Here is an 18494-nt window from a genome sequence, read left to right as displayed (position 1 = left end):
ATACATAAACATCAAACAACAACCTATTTTAAATCCACACGTTCAAACCTCACTGAAAGTCCATCTTAGCACGCCTTTCATCTCAGATTTGAATAACTATATCTATATACTATATAAATATTTAACTGCTTAAAACAGGTAAATAAAGGAAAACAATTTCACTTCCTGCTGCAACTTTCCTTTCATAAGAAAATAATGGAGACATGGTTAACCAGAAAACCAACCACCATGAATGTACTGCTTTAAACAGTTCACTGAAGATGCAAAGCAAAAGTTCCTCACAGGAGCTTTAAACTGGATTCTGGTTTGATTAAATACTGTAACACTAAGAGTCAGCCTAATTTACAACACAAACATACTGCCTAACCTTTCTGAGAGGCTTTTCAATATTACATTTAGAATCTGATCCCCAAAAACAGAACACTAATCCATTGATTTCAAAAACATGTGCCCTAGATTCACACTGTATCTTGTAAATGTTGAGGTTTTTTTTTCCCTTTCTCTTCCTTTAATGCTGAAAGGAGCAAACACAAGATCTGAACCGCCTGGTGCCTGCTTTGATTATAAAGGAGACGTGACATATACTCCTGCTGTACTTGATTCCCAGTGAAATGGGTTTTTACAAGAAGAGCAGTTCTCAGAAGAGAATACGTTTCACACGACGCACTAATCACATCTCTCCACATGGCCCAACTGCCCATTTTCTAATCGCCCTTTGAGGCATGTCTGTAATAACGGCTGTCGAGTGGAAGAGCTATTAAAATCCATTTACAATTGTGTTTCACAGCAGCGGCAGAGACAGACACAGTCAGACAGAGACAAAGAAAAAAAGAGCCTGAAGGGGTCGATGGTTGGCATAAAAGAAGCTGGTGTTTGAGGGACATTAAAAGATTTATAGTTACATGATTCAAGCAAATGTGAAGGTGAGAAAAAGAATCACCTCTACATGCCTGATTCTGCTAAGCCTTTGATTACAAATACTTTTTTTTGTCTAATTACTCTGTCCTTGTTTATATGGTGTTTGTAACTTTGTATTCATGGTACAAGTTTAATTTTACACACTGGCCATTTTTTCTACTTGTCTACATTGTTTATTAAGAGTTCTGGGCTATTCTAGTTTTCCAATAGAGAGTAAAGAGAAGACAGCATCACTGTGGGCGGATCTTAACTTATACCAGGGAGATCAATAACAGAAAGAAGAGACGCTGTTTGTGTGTCTGTGAGATATTGGGGGGGGGGACCTTGGCTGTGCCCTTGTTGATGTAAGTAACACTGTAGCAGTCAAAGAGGTTGAAATCAAATAACCTTCCCTGAGGTTGATCCAGGCTATGACACCCTGTCCTCTGTGTGTGTGTGTGTGTGTGTGTGTGTGTGTGTGTGTGTGTGTGTGTGTGTGTGAGACAAGCTCTTTAAATAATTAATCATTCCTCACTTTGTTTGTCTCAAATCCTTTATGTTTTCAAACCTGATGGTCTGACCTGATCTTGTATTAACTGTGATTTGTTGTGTTTTTATTGTGCACTGTGCAACCAAAAGACACATTTACTTCCCTTTGCATGCAAAGGATAGACAATAAAGTCATTTCTATTATTTTCTATCGCTCTCACATATTGTTTGTATAATGAAGTGATCATTTGAGTCATAATCAAGCTAAAAGGTTAAATATTGGTTGGTTCCACCTGAACAACTGGTGGATTTGATGGTTGTTACTTTTAAGCATCATGGTCACCTGGATGTTTTACTGGTTACTAGAGTTTTGGCAAGTTCGAAAAAATGTCACCTTGGACTCGTGGAAACTGTGATCAGCATTTTTGTGACAATTTGCTGACATGGTTTGAGTGATTAATTGGTGGGAAAATCAATCTAAAAATCTATTAATTACCTTACAATGAAAATTACTGAACCACACAGATTGTGTATAAACAGTATCCTTCTCTAGTTTTATTAGATTTGCACATATGATTAAACAGTCACTGATAGTTTATTCAAAGGTCTGTAAATAAAACTGTGTTAAATAAACACTTCTCACTCAGAATGATCCAGCTACTAAGTCAGCCACAATTATAATTTAGATTATAATAAAAATAATTTGATTTTATGTTAATCTTTTACAGAAATGTTTCAGTATTTCTTTCACGTGGGTCCGGGGGGGGGGGGGGGGGGGGGGGGGGGGGCTCAGCTAGGGGGGAGCTAAAGGTTGTGAGGCAAGCACTGTTCAGATGGGCTAAATTAGATGCTGATATTTTGGATGACTCATTCCTTCCTATGTAAAATAATACATGAACATAAGTCACTCTCTAGTCATTAGTTATCAGGCCTTGGCCAGATAAAAAAAACTGAACCCCATTAAGTAGAAACTGTTATTTTTTTAAAGTTTAACCTAAGTATTTGAATTTGCACAATCACTCTCGGCTCTATTATATTTTTTCTATTAGAAGATATACACAGTAGCTAGAAAGGGAGCGGTGCAATCATCGCAAACAGAGACTCTAAAGACAACTGGAAACAGAGAATGAAGTTCTATTAGGCTTCCCAGCCTGGAAGGCCTGATTTGTATCATGTCTGTAAGTATAACTGATTTTGGCATTTATTGAGTCTTAAGATGACTGAGTCATCTCTGTTGTCAAATAGAATAAACACAGTTACTATCAGGAAAGTGTAGTGTCACGTGTACTTCAATGACATTGAGAAAAAGTCACAAATGTTTAGTATAAAGACACTGACATTTGATCTTTTGTTATCATTTAGAATCACCTGTGAGAAATATCTCCATGGTCGTTCGTATTTGAGGATGTAGTCGTATGTTGAGCACAGATTAATCATGGAGAAAAAAACATCCTGCGTATCAAAATGTGTTTGCAGAATAAGTTGCCTTAATGTGAGATATGGATGTAGCTTTGGGCAAAACTGCAGACTTCAAAGGAAGGAGGTGCAGGCAGGAAATAAATCAGCCACACTGGCAACATGAATTACTGATGGGTGTGTGTTTCTTTGGGTTCATTTCTCAGTCTAATCAGCACACATGCATGTTGATGTGTGCAATCTTTATTCATTAGGTGTTTTTGTGCTGTACAAAGATGTTTGTGTTTAAATTATAGTTTTCATAGCACTTTATCCTAACCATAAGACAACCCAAAGGAAATGTGTGTTTCAGCTGCACTGTTGAACCAAACTGAACTGAACTGCTCAGTGGAAACAAGGCTTTGGTAAAACTTCCCAATAGGTCCCAACTTTCTCTAGTTGTGAAAATAGAGACTGTAGCTTCTGTAGAAATCAGATATCTGTGGTTTCAATAGAACTGAGGAAATAATGATATGGGCCTGAAACCAGACAGTTACAGGTTATCATATTGTGCTCTAACCTCCTGAACTTACCTGGCTGAGGAGCGCAGATGGCTGTGAGTCAAAGTTGGGCTGAGAGGTTGAACTGGTTGGTGGTGTCTTAATGCTGGATGTAGTTTTATGCTGTAGTCTGACACCATCGCTGCATTCTGCACAGTCAAAGTTGCTCTTCCACACCATCACCTGAAGAGGGAACAATAACTTGTTTGCAGCACGAAAACTGTTTTATATTCTATTTTTCATTCTCTTAATTAGGTCTCTTGACTGTTGCTTTAAATAACAAGTCAACACACCTGAAGGTAGTACTCTCAGCAGTATGAGACAAACATGATGCTGACCTTTGGCTAACAATGAACAGCATGCTAATTCATCTGATACATATGCATCTTTTTTTTAGGCCAAGTTAGAAGAATAAGTCATCACCTGTTCATCAGAGCCACCAGAGGCAAAGTACTCTCCTGTCCTGGAGAAGGCCACACAGGTCACTGGACCCTGAAGAGACACAAAGATGAAGAATTAGGATTTGCATTTGTTTTAGTTGCCCTTTTTTCTGTCTTTCTTTTCGGCTGCTGTTTAGAGAAGCACACAACACTCAGCTTTGAAAACTGGGATGACCTTTTTTTTTTTTACACAAAATTATTTCTCAATATTTAAAAAGAAACTACAAATAGACTTATTAATAAAGACTTCAAATTATTGTTAGAGAAAGTCTACTGTATGCGACGGTGGTGAGGTCTATGTTGTATTCAGCTTATTCATTCACTTCTAAACTCTTCACACAGTCAGGGTGAATATTAGGAAAATCTAATGATTTTAAACTGCAAGGCAGCAATGAGAGTGTAGGTGTTAAAATAAAGGTGTAGGAGGAAGTAAACACTAAAGGGTTTAAACAGAACAGAAGAAAAATAGAATACATACTTACCTCTAGAAGTGATATCGCTATATATTGCATTAAATTACAGGACAGACGCTGGAGAGTTTAAGTGTTTTTTTCTTTGTGTCTACAGCTCATAGATTTAAGAAATCTCTTTCAACCTTCAGAGGAAAACCAAACTTTACTCTGAAGAGAAGCTCCCTCATATGTTTGTACAGGAGGGGGTGGACGTGAGGGGCAGTAGCAGAGCAATCAATACTAGAAAGCGGAGAAGCAGGTGGGGTGAGGTCACATGTGGTCAGAGCCAAAAACAATCACCTGAGGAAGTCAGGACTTTGGTATGCTTTGTGTGTGTAGAAAAGAGTGTTTTTTTTTTTCATGAACCTAGAGCAAAGACAGGCTTCCAGCTTCAAACAAATATCTCGAAATAACCCCTCTCTCTTGGTTTATTCTTTTCTTCTCCACCTCACAATGCAGAGTGGGGTCAACGATTAGAGCCCGGGCCCTCTGACTGTTTTCAAAGAGAAGATGAAGGAGAGAACAAACAGAAGGAAAGGAAAAAGAAACACACAGGGAGGCTGCTGATGGAGAGAGAAAAAAGGAGCTGCTGTGTCCTGCGGCTGGCACCCAGACAGGCTGGTTTGGGTGAGGAATGGTTTCCCAGAAGCACCTGAGAGAAGCAGACAGTGTCACTATGGCAACGCGACGGCCTGACAGACAGCGTGTTCTGTCTCGGCTCTGACTAATGCCTGCTGCCAGGCTGGCACTTGCCATGGCAAGACACACGCACAGAGAGAGAGAGAGAGAGAGAGAGAGAGAGAGAGAGAGAGAGAGAGAGAGAGAGAGAGAGAGAGGCTGACAGGGCAATGGACCTAACTGGCACATTTTATGTATAGGTAGGTAATGTACTGAGGTTAGAGAAACCAGACAGGCCCCACATGGTGCTCGCCATGGAGTTATGACTAACTAAATATGATTACATGATTCTTCTGGCTTTCATCTGTACACTGTTATTCATTTTAATACACCTCTGAGAGCATTTAAAAACATGCTACATCGGGTTGCTTCATAACGGTGGTTCTTGTTTCTGCTAATGATACAAAAATAGTGATTAAACCTTTTGAAAAAAACACCTAAGAAAGAAAGGTCAGGAGTAGAAACAAAGTCCTGTAGACATTGCAATAACAGATTTTATTTTATTTTTTTAATGAAATTGGTCCTCATATTTACATTCCTCATTTATAATTGAACACATTCAGATTTGCTTCTTTACATTACATGTGAATGACGTTTCAGAGTCTTTTCAACATGTTATTTTGTGCCGTTCATGTGCAGGTGACCAGCTCATCCAGTCACTTAAGACTAAAGAAAGCATGTGGCACTGTCCAAATGGTCTTATACAGAAAACAACTATCATTTTACCAAAAAAAAAAAGATTAATAATAATCATACTGAGACTCTGAGTGTTAGGGTGGTTTTTACACTGAACGCTGCCATATTATTGCCCGGTGTGTAATTTTAGATAACATGCAACTTCAGACTTCAAAGTAAAACAAGCTAAATCAACAATATTGCTTTCTACATAGGGTTGGGACAAAATATTGATGGCAACATATCGTCATCCTGTCTATTGTGATTGTTTTAAAATAAATGCAGCGTTATTGCTTCATGACGCCTCACGCTGGCTTTAATGTCATGAATGAGGGTAATGTGAACAGAAGTTAATGGGCAGAGTAGAAGCTGACAGCTGGATAAAGAAAGAAAGAAGATCTCGAGATAAGTTGGACAGCTGCGCAGAGAAGTTAAGAGATGAAAGCCAATTTCTTTTGTTTACAGAGCTGGAAACTTTCTTCATACAAAGTTGTGTATCACTCTGTGAAATCAGTTGTCAGACATGGGAGCAGAGAGACAAATTAACCTAAATTAGACTGATTCAACCCAGCCAGGTATGGTTCCCCCGAGGCGAGGTAAACAACGCATTTGTCAGATCCAACAGAAGAAAAACACTCCCTCAGAGCCCCTCATCCATTTACCCGTACTGTACATGAACAGAGTCAAGCAGACACAAACACAAATACACCTACACACCCACAACGAACAGATGGGGGTCTCTCCCATAGCTAACTATGCGACTGGAGAGACAATTAACACCTTGAGCACTCTCAGCACCAACAGATTGGTAGAGTCACTACTGAGCCAAAAAGAACAACAACAGAAACAGAGACAGAGTGCAGGAGATGACAAATTTGGAGGTGTGAAGAGAGAACAGGGAAAAGCAATTTTTTTTATGACAAAGAAAAGAGTCTTGGAAAGAACTCTAAGAGAGGCACAGGTAACACGGGGGGAAAGAAGAGGATAAAAGGAAGGCTACTTGTACAGAGGGATAGATAAACAGACGGACCACGTGTGGTACTGGCAAGCCAATGATTTCCACAACTAGCCAGCAAGCCAGTCCATCAGCTGTTCAAACAAACAGATACAGTCAGAGAGCTGACCAGCCAGCTCGTCCAGCCAGCCAAAATGTGAGGGCATTAAGGGCTGGAAAAAACAAGGGTGGCAGTGGGAGAAAATTAGGGCAGACGACGAAGAAAACAAGGAAGATAATTAAGACTGGTGTTGCTAAAACATCCCTCGAAACACAGCGGAGAAGTGGGTTAAAGTTGTAGAAGAAAAAAAAAAAAGGACAGGACGGAAATAGAGAGGAGGAGGAAGAGAAGAAGAGGAATGGAGGCAGAAAAACTGTTCAGTTTCCTTCCAACAACCCTGAGATGAGTCATTATGAGTGGGCTGCCTGCTCGCCTGGCAAGTACTAAAATACACCATGTACAAAAAAAGGACACACACACACACACACACACACACACACACACACACACACACACACACACACACACACACACACACACACACACACACACACACACACACACACACACACACACACACACACACACACACACACACACACACACACACACACACACACACACACACACACTTCAGACAATCAAACAACCACAAAGAAGATGTCAAACACACAAACACATAACTGTCCACACCAAACCCTCACGAATACAAACACAGAAATACAGACACGACCCATCCTGATCATGACTTACAACACTGCAGTGTCAGGCCTGTAAGAGGCCTGAATGGTATTCATTTATCAAGGTGTGTGTGTTTGCGTGTGTTTGCGTGTGTGTGCCTCTGACCTGGTGGCCGTGCAGTGTGTACAGTAGCTTGCCCTCTACAAGGTCCAGTATCTTCATTGTGGAATCGTTGGCCGCAGTGATGAGGAAATTACCATCAGGGTGGAAAGACAAGCTGTTCACGACTCCACTGTGGACTGGAAAACACACACAAACACGACACGTTTAAACTTAAGTGCAACCTTGTACAACTAAGAAAAAAAAAAGTTCAAACAGCACTGATTTTCTAAGGACTTGTTTAAATGGCTGTGAAATTAATACAGATTCATGTTTATGACCTATAAGAGCAAACCTAAAATGGAGGATTAGGGCCACGTTAAAGAAAAAAATTCATCTAAATTTACGAGATTAATCTCTGGACTTTACTCTCGTAAATATTTACGAGTTTAAAGCCGTAAAATTACGAGAATATAGTCATACATTTACGAGAATAATCTCGTAAATTATGAGAATAAAGTCGTAAATTTACGAGTTTGAGACCAGCCTACGTGAAAATGATGAAAGGAGAACTCTTAAAGCCTTTTCTTCTGCAGACATAACTTCCTCTAAGTGTGTAGTTTCATATCTGCAAAAGTAAAGCCACAACACAACTATCGGATATTGTTGTCAGTTATCTGTCCGCCTTGTTAAAGTGTCTCATGTGCAGAGCCACTTTGTGTCCTGTTCATCATTTTACAGATAAACAAGTCCTTGAAAGTTGAAGTGAAAACTTCTCTTGAACTAACTGTTTTTTTACAGACTACACAAGGAAGTGGCCTTCTTCCTTATTTGTGAACCCTTTACTAAAGTATAACAAGATGCTCCACGCTTGTCATTTTCGAACAGGCTGCTGCTGCTCTTCTGATATAGACTAAAATAATGACTTTATTCTAGTAAATTTCCGACATTAATCTCGTAAATTTAGGACTATCTCAAAATTTTAGATTTTCGTATTTCTTTAACGTGGCCCTAATACTCCGTCGTACAAAACAGACCATCAGGGACACTATGAGGTATTTAAATATTGTATTTTTTTTTTAAAAGCCTGTAACCGCAGGGTAGGTCTCAGACAAGATGCTTTTCAGCACGCTGAAGTAACAGCCACTTACACTACTTATATGTACAGGACAAAATCAACAAATAGATAAGATGCACCACTTTGTCTGCAGGGGGCACCAACACTGACAAAAAACGAAAAAGTTCCTATTTAAAGATATAGTTATGGAGGAGATACTGCTACAACTTTCTTTTGCAGCTGAGACATAATAATACTGTATATTATAAATATCAGAAGACCCCCCAAAAATGATGTTAATCATCCATGTGTTTATAGTAATCATTTGTATCCCTAAACTTGACGTCAGAGGACTTGGTCAGTCATAAACCGACACCTACAGAACAATAAAAGGTTCAGCACTTTGCTGAAGGACACCCCAGCTGGAGAGATGCTCACAAACATGTTGCCTGGATCCCACTGAGGAGCTCTGCAGCTGTAAATAATCCCATGCTTCAGTTGCTGTGTAACTTGAATAGGGCTCAACATCAGGTGTACATATTATAACATCTAATATAGCAGCTCATGGCAAGTAATCAAAACTTCCCCAAACTATTCTTCAATGAGGTGAATGGGTTCTTAGTTTAAGCAACATCAGGATGGCACACATAGGACAAGTAACATGCTCCCTCTGCTGGCCGCAAAACGCCATGACATGTTTAAATACACTAATACCTCTCAGTTCCTCCCTTGAGCTGTGTTTTATTTGCTGCATTTGAGGTAAAGCCTCTGAATAATAAAGTAGATGTCCACGCAGTAGAGCAATTGCCAAATATTTGTTCATCAATAATTCATTTTTCTTGTAGTATTTAATAAAGTCTACATTAGCTGCAGCCTCACTAAATGAAGAATGCAAAATCTGACAGCCTGAACAAATAAAAAGTGCAGCGTTTGTTGTTTTCAGGTGTTAAAACACTTGGTAATAAAACTCAATGTGTTGTGAATGAATGGTTTTGCTGTATTGTTCTGTTATATAATGTTTTGAGGTGTTACCTTGGTAGTGCTGCAGCATCTTGTGGGATCTGATGTCCCACACCTTTACAGAGTTGTCAGTACTGGCTGCAGCGATGCATGTTCCACTGGGATGGAACTCCACTTGGTTTGCATAACTTAAAAGAAAGACAGAAAAAACATGAAATAAAAGAAATAACGTCTTTGATACAGAACTTTATATTCATTATATCAGCAGATTAATTTGATTATCACAAAACCTTTACTGAAAAATGTTGGCAGGCAAACTGGCGCCAGAGAACACTTCTAACTCTAAGTATTATTCACCACAAATAAACCACAACACACTACGTATGAGACTTTTGGCTGGAGCATTTAGAGAAGTTTGTAATGAAAGAAGAGATGTTCCAGGGTTGGAAATTAGCACCCTTGACAGGCCATACGGGTGTTTGTTTTTTTGCATTTAAGGGGCGAATTTGCTCAACTTACCAGTCACGGTGGCTGATAAATAAAAGTGAAGTAACAGAATGATTTAAAACACATGCTTATAGAAAAACACATTTGTTATCCTGCCTTTCAGCCGAGGTTCATTTGCAGCTAGATCAGCTAAATGAGTTAGCCTCTGAGGACATGGTTGCAACTCTACAATTAATTTAGCTCTTTTAACTCTTACCAGCCTCAAAATAATAAACTGTTTAGGAGCTAGACAAAGAGATTGTCAGTATTTTCTGCACTAAAAAAAAAAGTGATTTTTGAATCCACCAGTCCCAGTGGCAGAAAGGAGAGAAAGTTCATTTCCAACCCTGAAGTGTTCAACATTGGATAAGGGGAATTTGACTAAGTCACTTGCTGATACATCGATGTAAATTCCAATGTTTTTATCTATAAGAAAAAAAACTTCAATGCAGCAGATACTGCTTTGAATTGTCAACATTTCACAAAAATAACAACATTAACAAACACACAAAAATATGTAATCTGCTTGTTGTCTCAAGCACTCAAATAACAACCTCTCTTATTAGTATTTTTTCTGTGCACCTTTTTGTGTATAAATTACTCACCCAGCATGTTCATAGAAAGAATGAATACATTCTCGGCTATTCTTGTCCCACAGCTTTATAGTCTTATCATCACTGGACGACACAATCAAACGATCATCAGGAGAAAACCTGCAAGAAATGTATGAAAAGTGTATTCAGAAATATATAAAAAGGTGTACTTAGAAATAGTAAAACAAAGAGCAATAAGTAGAAATATCTGCAGCATCAAAAGCATCAATGGCCCTATTCACATGTGCACAAAACTCCTGAAAGCTTCCTGAAATTATCAGGGAGAGCTGCATGTGTGAACACAAACAGATGAATATTTTTCAATCTCCTCCTGCCAAATTTCTCCTGCCACCCCGTCTTACAATTTTTCCAGAAGAAGTAAAGGTGAGCCGATGTGAGGATAGCAGCAGGAAATATTCTAGAAAATTCACTGTGAGCGAGCAGGCGGGTGTGATGACATTTATATCCTGCGACCTGTGCAGTCTAGTTAATTTATGAAACTGACTCGTAGTTTTTTTCTGTTGACCCCCATCCCTCCCATCCAATGGGGATAGTCTCCCATTATGAGGTGCATGTGTGAACAAACAACTAAGATTTCAGGGGCATTTTATGGAAACTATCAGGAGTGCACATGTGAAAACGGCTTAGTGCGCCTTTGTATGTTTTCTCGTACTTGGCACAGCGGACCCAGTTGATGTGCTGGTTGAGAGAGAAGAGGAACTTCTGCCTGTGAACTGTCCACACTTTGATGGTCTTGTCATCAGAGGCTGTGACCAGAGTCTGTCCATCGCCAGAAAAGTTAACGCTGCGCACAGTGGCAGTGTGAGCCCTGAAAGCTGTTGACTCAGCCTTCCTGTAGAAAGACACAGACACACACACACACACCAAGACAACAATACAGTGAAAAAAACAAACCACAAAAAAACAGTGGGTGTTGAGAAATGTGTGCTTTTGTTATTTTTATGAGTCACTGTCACTGTCTTTTGTGCAAATTTTCTAATTGAAAACAATAATAATGACATAACAGAACTCACATGCTAGGAACCCATAGACGTACAGTCTTGTCTCTGGAGGCAGAGGCCACTAGGTGACCTGAGGGAGAAAACTGAATGGACATGACAGCATCTTTGTGTCCATCAAAACGATACGCTCGCATCTGAGGCTTCATGTTCCAGATCATCACACAGGAGTCCATCGAGCCTGTGGCTGGAAGAGGAGGACGCAGAGGTGAGTCAATCAGAAACACTGTGTATGATCCCAAGAAACATAGACAATAAAATAAAAAGAAATCAGTAAACTGGTGATAGGAAGAAAAACAGAGAAACACAAATACATATGAAGATATAAAGTTTAAGTTACCGATCTGTTTCATGTTGCAGCTTAAGTCCACACTCGTCACAGTCTCCCTGTGGCCCTTAAAATGCCTCTCTAGAGTTGGATCGGACTGAATGGGGGAAGACACAAAAGATGTAGAGCAGCTGCCACATATTTAAGCCTATGAAAACTTGTTTCTTATTTAAAGAATATGAAGTTCAACCTCTTATTTTTGTATGCTCAACGATTACAGTGACAACAAGTATTGTAAGATTTTAGTTCTTACGCTCCCTCCAACAGTGTTCAAACATAATGAAACATAATGAAACATATAAATATGAGGTGTGCAGTATAAATAGGTATAATGTATAAACTGGTTTAAATAGTAGTAAGAAACGAAATAAGGCAAGTCCAGTAGAATGTTTGTACAGTACCAGTACAGTGAGTAAAAAAAAAGGATAAGATTGCAACAAAGTGTTATTGAAATTCATCAGTCAAAACAAATAAGTTAGTTTGAAATCTAAATGGAAATCTGAAAGGCGTGCGCATAAAAAAAAGAAAGTATTTTTATATCTCCATGTCACCTCCTGGGCTCTGTACAAATCGGAAGATAGTTGAGTAAGACTTAAACTTGGACCCAGCTAAAAGCGTGGTTATCTTGGGGAGGAACCAGAGGAAAATGAAGTGAATCCCTGGCCAAATTTAGGAGGCCAGTTCAGCTTCAAGTGCATCAGAAACAACAGCTTTATCATGCAGTGTAAGCCCCATACAACATTAATATATGAATATCTAAATTAAGAGTCCCGTCTAAATTTATATATATATTAATCCCCATATATTTGTCATTTTTGCACTGCACAGGAAGGAGATCATATTATATTTTTCACCCCCACCTCCTTCGGAATGAAAGTACTCCAGTCCTCAATTCTTTAAATAGGATTTTTTTTTATTTTTATTAATTACTTTTTCATTCTAGATTCATGGGCCAGTAATTTTACCTATACTAAATTGTACTCACAGTAAATGTAAATGTACTTTTAATTGAGTACAGTATTCTTGTACTCTTTTTGAACCCTAATTTTATGAAAATCACTGGTTTGAGTTTGAAGCACTAAAGCCGCGGAGTGTAGCCTACTCGTATTCAGAGAAAAGGGGGGGGGTGGGGGGGGGGGCTCAAGTTTTGCTGAATAAAAGCATCCTCACTTTCCAAATCACGCCACAGGAGGAAGCACGTCAAACGCAATTGATGTCATTGAACCCCCTGCGTTTTGCCTGCCAGGCAACAGTTTGTAATTTGTCGCATGGTTACAATGTATTTTCTAATATAATTAGCTCATTTGAAGAGGTGTTGCTGTGAAGACAAGCACCAGTCTGGCATAATTTAAGGTTTTGGTATATACATTCTACCTAATGATGCAAATTCTGTGAACATCCCGACAGGAAGGAAATGCTGCCTGAGAGACTATGCTCAGGGTGATATGTTAACCCATAGTAACGCAGGGAGTTACCAAGGAGACGCAGGCGGAGGTGTTAGCAACTGCTAGCAGCTAGTCTTTTCAAATACTGAAGACTAGAAGAGTACACCTTGTTTGTCCGCCGCATGTTTTTGTGTAAGGACGCGTTTATGACATGGCCGAGCTGCACATTATTGGCCAGATCGTAGGGGCAACTGGTTTCCCACAGAACAGCCTTTTCTGCAAATGGGGAGTTCACACAGGAGGAGCATGGCGTCTCCTCTCCGGGCTGAAGGAGGGTCAGACCCAAGTGGATATTCCCCAAACAGGAGACATGGCGTACTGGAGTCACCCCATTGATCTGCACTTCGCGACCAAAGGACTCCAGGGCTGGCCAAAGCTTCACCTGCAAGTGTGGCACCAGGACTCTTTCGGTCGCTGCCAAATGTACGGTTACGGCTACTGCCACATCCCGTCTAGCCCCGGACATCACCGGATGAACTGTGTGACCTGGAGGCCGCTCGGGTCTTGGCAAGAGCAGTTGTCGCAAATGTTTGTCGGCGGAGGTCCTCAGTTACGGAGCCCGGATCTCGTGTACAGCGGGGCGGACAGATACAGACTGCACACCGAAGCCATGGGAACTGTGAAGCTGGAGCTGGGCATTATAATGAGACACTTTGACAAATATGGCGTCGAGAGTTAACATGAGAACAATTGAGGAAAAAGTTATTTGTCGTGCTAAATGATTGTCTGACCCGTTTTAAGTTTTGTACTTCTAAAACTATTCCATTTTATATATAATATTTGTGTAAATAAAGAACACTTTGTCGTAACGAAGTTGGTTCCATGTTGATATATACTTTTCTGTAGACCTAAGACTAGATGGGATCATGGTGGGATTAGACCCCCCTGCTAAGTGCAAACTAATACCTTAGACCAGGGGTGGGCAACTGGCGGCCCCCATCAACCCTCAACATGGCCCTCAGGTCGATTAATTGGAAACATGACAAAATCTGCATTGAAATCATGAAAACCAGAAATATGTCCATAATAATATTTGATCACTGGTATATGTTGAGTTAAATTTGAGACATTATTGACTGTAATCGTTTTTGTATCCTACAATTTGGCCCCCCTGGCAGTGAGAATTAAATGAATGTGGCCCTTGCTGTGACTAAAGTTGCCCATCCCTGCCATAGACTGTAAATATTGGCTAATACACGAAGGGCAACCATTAAAATGTATATTAAATTCCTATTTTTCAAAAGGGAGAGGTCCGATCTCTGCAAAACATTACATACTTTTTATTATTTTATATTTGAAGGTTAAATTATTTTAAATATCTTGATTGATATTCATTAAAACAGCTATTGGTAAGGTATCAATAGGATGAATGTTGGAGATTGGCGTTATGGCCAAATATTATAAATGATAGCCTATAATTATAAGCTGTTCATAAAACAGGGTGATGTAAAAGCCGAACAATAGTTGAGTTATATCAGTTTAATCAATTAATTATAGAGTAGTTCCACAAATAGATGAAATTTTAATCTTTTTAATTAACTGGTTCGCATTCAGTTATATTTCATAGGCTTTGTTACACAGACAGACTTCTCATTTTTTTATCAATACACCGAATATATTTTAGTTTTTCAATCTTTGCATCAGACTTGTAAAGGTAGCAGGAAGAGTTTATCAGTTCATAGATCAGGGGTGGGCAACTGGCTTCCCGGGGGCCACATGCAGCCCCCATCAACCCTCAACGTGGCCCTCAGGTCAATTTTTACATATCGATTAATTGGAAACATGAAGAAAACATGACAAAATCTGCCATGAAATCATGAAAAACAGAAATATGTCCATAATAATATTTCACTGGTATATGTTGAGTTAAATTTGAGACATAATTGTCTGTAATCGTTTTTTAATATGCTACAATTTGGCCCCCTGGCAGTGAGAATTAAATGAATGTGGCCCTTGCTGTGAACGAAGTTGCCCCTCCCTGTCATAGATGATTGAAAATGCAGTCAACTAAGACCATCAAAAGAAAACAAATTAGGAACCTTAAAACAGGCAACAACACTTCACTATTCAGCAGCATGATAGTTTTATGGATCATCATCCTGTATCACAGTGATGCCTTTTATTAATGTTTAACAACCAGTAATAACGTCAAGACTCAATCATCTTTGTTTAAACACAAGTGAACAAAGTAAAAAAAATAATGTATTTATTTTTTTTACATCGTGTGACACAACTAAGTAGAAAACAAAATACAAAGGTAAACATCCCCTTTACAGTCTGATGAAGATTTCTGGACAAACACTGTAACATTTCTGACATGGTTTATCTTTTTGTCCCACTCACAGCATGCCACTTTACCAATAATAATGTCACCCACTAGGTAGCTGTAGGTTACCATCAAGCAGAGCCTAACATGACTTTAACACCCAACTTCAGCTTTTGAGACACAAGAAACGAGACATCTCTCACAGCTAACAGGTTACTTACACTCACCATTGTAGACTTTAAACCGGAGCCGGTGAGGAAGACCTTTGACTGTTGTAATCCTTACTGTGTTTCACCTCTCTGCTCGCCGGCTGACGATATCTTAAAATTAGCTTAGCTGCTACTTGCTGACAACAACAGTGTTCAGTTTACCCGCCGCGATTGGGCGCTGAGCGTCGTGTCCAGCTTCTTAAAGGGACAGGCGCACTTGTGGATTGAGATTAAATAAAACACACACACACACACACACACACACACACACACACACACACACACACACACACACACACACACAATATTGTGCGATTCCGGTTGCGTAATTAAAAGGTCATCGCAGAATAATAGAGAGTGATTAAATCTTTTTTTTTTTTTTTTTTTTTTTTAGAATCATCAATTTAGATTTTATTTAATTTTATAATGTAGTAGTGTAGCCCCACCGCCAGATGGCAGCCGTGTAGCATTGATCGAAATCTTTCCCATTACAGCTGATGTAGTGGGCGAATCAGGGGCGGATGTCATATACTAGTGTTGATGGACTTTCTCCTTGCAATTTGGCGTTCTATTTTAGGTTGCAGACCATTTATTTGGATCATGTTTTAGATGTTGACAGGGTATGTTTATCAGGATGCAAATAAGAAATGATGTGAAGTGTGCATATATCCAGGAGGACTGAAGCGTGCAGATTGGTGTAGCTTGAGAAGCTCATTTCCTGCTACTTCTTACTTCTACCCCGCTACATTTCATTGATGGTCTACTTATTAATGGACCATTTTACGCCAATACATTTGTCTAATAAATGTAAGAAGTTTTTTTTTTTTGCTTAGACCTTCTATACAGCAATTCAAATTTAATACAAAAATAACGCAACAAATAACTGCAAACATGAAATAAAAAGTTTTTTAGCATTTGTTTTTTATCTTTTAAGCTACACTTTTATGCTGCTCTTAGTTGAAACTCAACAAACCAGTTAAAATACCCAAGTCTTCAGTTTCTGACTTCAAGGCACCTATAAATAGTCAACATGTAGTAAGACATGTCAAATGAGGTCTTACAACAGGTGTTTTTTTTTTTTAAAGATGTGTGCTGGCTTTCTGCCGATAGAAGAAGTTTGAACATAAGAGAAATGATTGGTTAACAATTTCAGCAAAACAAAAATCGGAACAAGGCCTTGCATATGTTTTCTTAACTTGTATAGATTGTCTTGCAACATTAAGGTCAGGACGCCAGAGTTAATTCTCATTGCATATAGGCCTTTAATTTAATTTTTGTCACCTTAAATACTCAGTTTCCTGTTCAGATGCTTGTTAGAATGATTTCTGGGTTCTGTATGCATCTTACCACACAAAAACAGCTTTGGGGCATTTCTTCATTGTTCGATTTCAGCATGAGTGACAAAAGGACACATACCAAGTGACTTCCTTCAAATTTTTACGCAAACAATATAGCCTTTTAGTCCAGTCTTGCTAAGCTAATCCTTTTTAAATAAATAAGTTCTTCATATTCAATAGTTTTTTCTCTTTATTTATTTGATAACTTATCATATTTATACTATTTTATTGTATTGTGGCATCATTGTTGACTGTGGCTAGCTGTTAATGTACTTTTGATTTTAAACTCTATGCTAAGATAGCTTAGCCACTTGGCCCCTTTATCTCTGTGTTAAACAGAAATCATCTAACTCTCGGTAAGACATTATAAATAAATAAAAAATGTCAGAGCTTTTTTCGAACTCTCCTGCTACTTGTCTCGACAGAGTTGAAATTATGGGGCAAAAACAAAAGATATAACAAAACATCAATCTGAACACTTTATCTAAATTACAGTTATAGATAGAATTCTGGTCTTATGTGACAATTTATCACATGTTACATCAAACCTGACGGCCTTTATAACAGCCCTGTGATGCTGAGATAATAATGCGTGTGACTTATCAATGACAACACATCCTTTCTATAACCAAATCCTCTGTGGGCTGTTTAAGCTGGACGGTTGCTGTGTGACCGAGCCAACAATGCCATCTACAAATATTGACATAATAGTCCTTCCCTAAATCCAAGTATTATAGTATGTCTGGCTGTAATTATAATGTTTTCATGTTATTTCTTTACACCACATATAGTCATGTTTCTGTTTTAAGAACGCATCATAAAAACAGGTGCTTTGGTAATCCAGGAGACACTTATCTACAAAGTTAAGAAATCACACAAAACCTCAGAGAGATACAACAAGGCCTGAAACGCATTTATAAACCCTCTGAAACTTGCTTGGACCATGCAGAGTTCAGGTGAGGTTTTGCATCATTTTCTACATTTTGGTACCTTTCCAAGCCATGCTTAATGTTATGTTTCATTAAGTTTTAATGACAAGCATTTATGAGATTAATAAATCAATTGACAGATAAAACCCCCAGGAAAAGTTCACACTTATTCCCAGAACTCTTCTTGTTTCACACCCTTTATATTGAAAGTATAAGACACACCCTTACAATGCAACACATATAATTAGATGGGAACATTTGATATTTCTTAACACATGCCAAACCAGTTGTTCCCAGAAGATGATACTTTAAGGAAGGAGGAAGAAAAAAAAGCAGATGATCTAGAATCCTCTTAACCACAACACATGATTCATATATTCAGTAGCCATAAAGACACTTGAGAATTGTAATTTAACAACACACCTTCATGTTTTCCACAAAAAACACACAAACAGAGTGAGTTTCTTTCATGCTAATCATGGTTCAAAACCTTCACCTTTATCT

The 18494-nt window shown here is 38.8% G+C and overlaps 2 protein-coding genes across 3 annotated transcripts in view; one reads left to right on the top strand and one right to left on the bottom strand.

Moving 5' to 3' along the window:
• poc1a (POC1 centriolar protein A) overlaps nucleotides 1-15939 on the bottom strand; it is a 39714-nt gene extending 23775 nt beyond the window's left edge. The window contains exons 1-9 of one of the 2 annotated variants that reach the window (XM_020636727.3): nucleotides 15737-15939; nucleotides 11817-11901; nucleotides 11492-11663; nucleotides 11131-11310; nucleotides 10470-10577; nucleotides 9451-9566; nucleotides 7428-7561; nucleotides 3765-3833; nucleotides 3375-3524 (exon numbers count right to left, since the gene is read on the bottom strand). In XM_020636727.3, the coding sequence (XP_020492383.1) occupies nucleotides 3375-3524; nucleotides 3765-3833; nucleotides 7428-7561; nucleotides 9451-9566; nucleotides 10470-10577; nucleotides 11131-11310; nucleotides 11492-11663; nucleotides 11817-11901; nucleotides 15737-15745 (1023 nt within the window). In that variant the 5' untranslated portion in view covers nucleotides 15746-15939. The remainder of the gene's footprint in view (nucleotides 1-3374; nucleotides 3525-3764; nucleotides 3834-7427; nucleotides 7562-9450; nucleotides 9567-10469; nucleotides 10578-11130; nucleotides 11311-11491; nucleotides 11664-11816; nucleotides 11902-15736) is intronic. The other variant, XM_020636728.3, reaches the window with a different exon arrangement.
• On the top strand, nucleotides 13257-14062 carry b9d2 (B9 domain containing 2). Its single transcript, XM_020636729.3, has one exon. The coding sequence runs from the start codon at nucleotides 13401-13403 to the stop codon at nucleotides 13926-13928; it is 528 nt and encodes a 175-aa protein (XP_020492385.1). The 5' UTR covers nucleotides 13257-13400; the 3' UTR covers nucleotides 13929-14062.
• Nucleotides 15940-18494: the final 2555 nt, after the last annotated feature.

Source organism: Labrus bergylta, chromosome 5 (assembly GCF_963930695.1).
Source record: "Labrus bergylta chromosome 5, fLabBer1.1, whole genome shotgun sequence".
In the NCBI taxonomy this organism is placed as follows: domain Eukaryota; kingdom Metazoa; phylum Chordata; class Actinopteri; order Labriformes; family Labridae; genus Labrus; species Labrus bergylta.
Note: the sequence above shows the minus strand (reverse complement) of the source record. Positions and strands in the feature narration are given on the sequence as shown.

What these genes read in the sequence shown, in the direction of transcription:
- b9d2 (XM_020636729.3), top strand. Translation starts at nt 13,401, where the DNA reads ATGGCCGAGCTGCACATTATTGGCCAGATCGTAGGGGCAACTGGTTTC.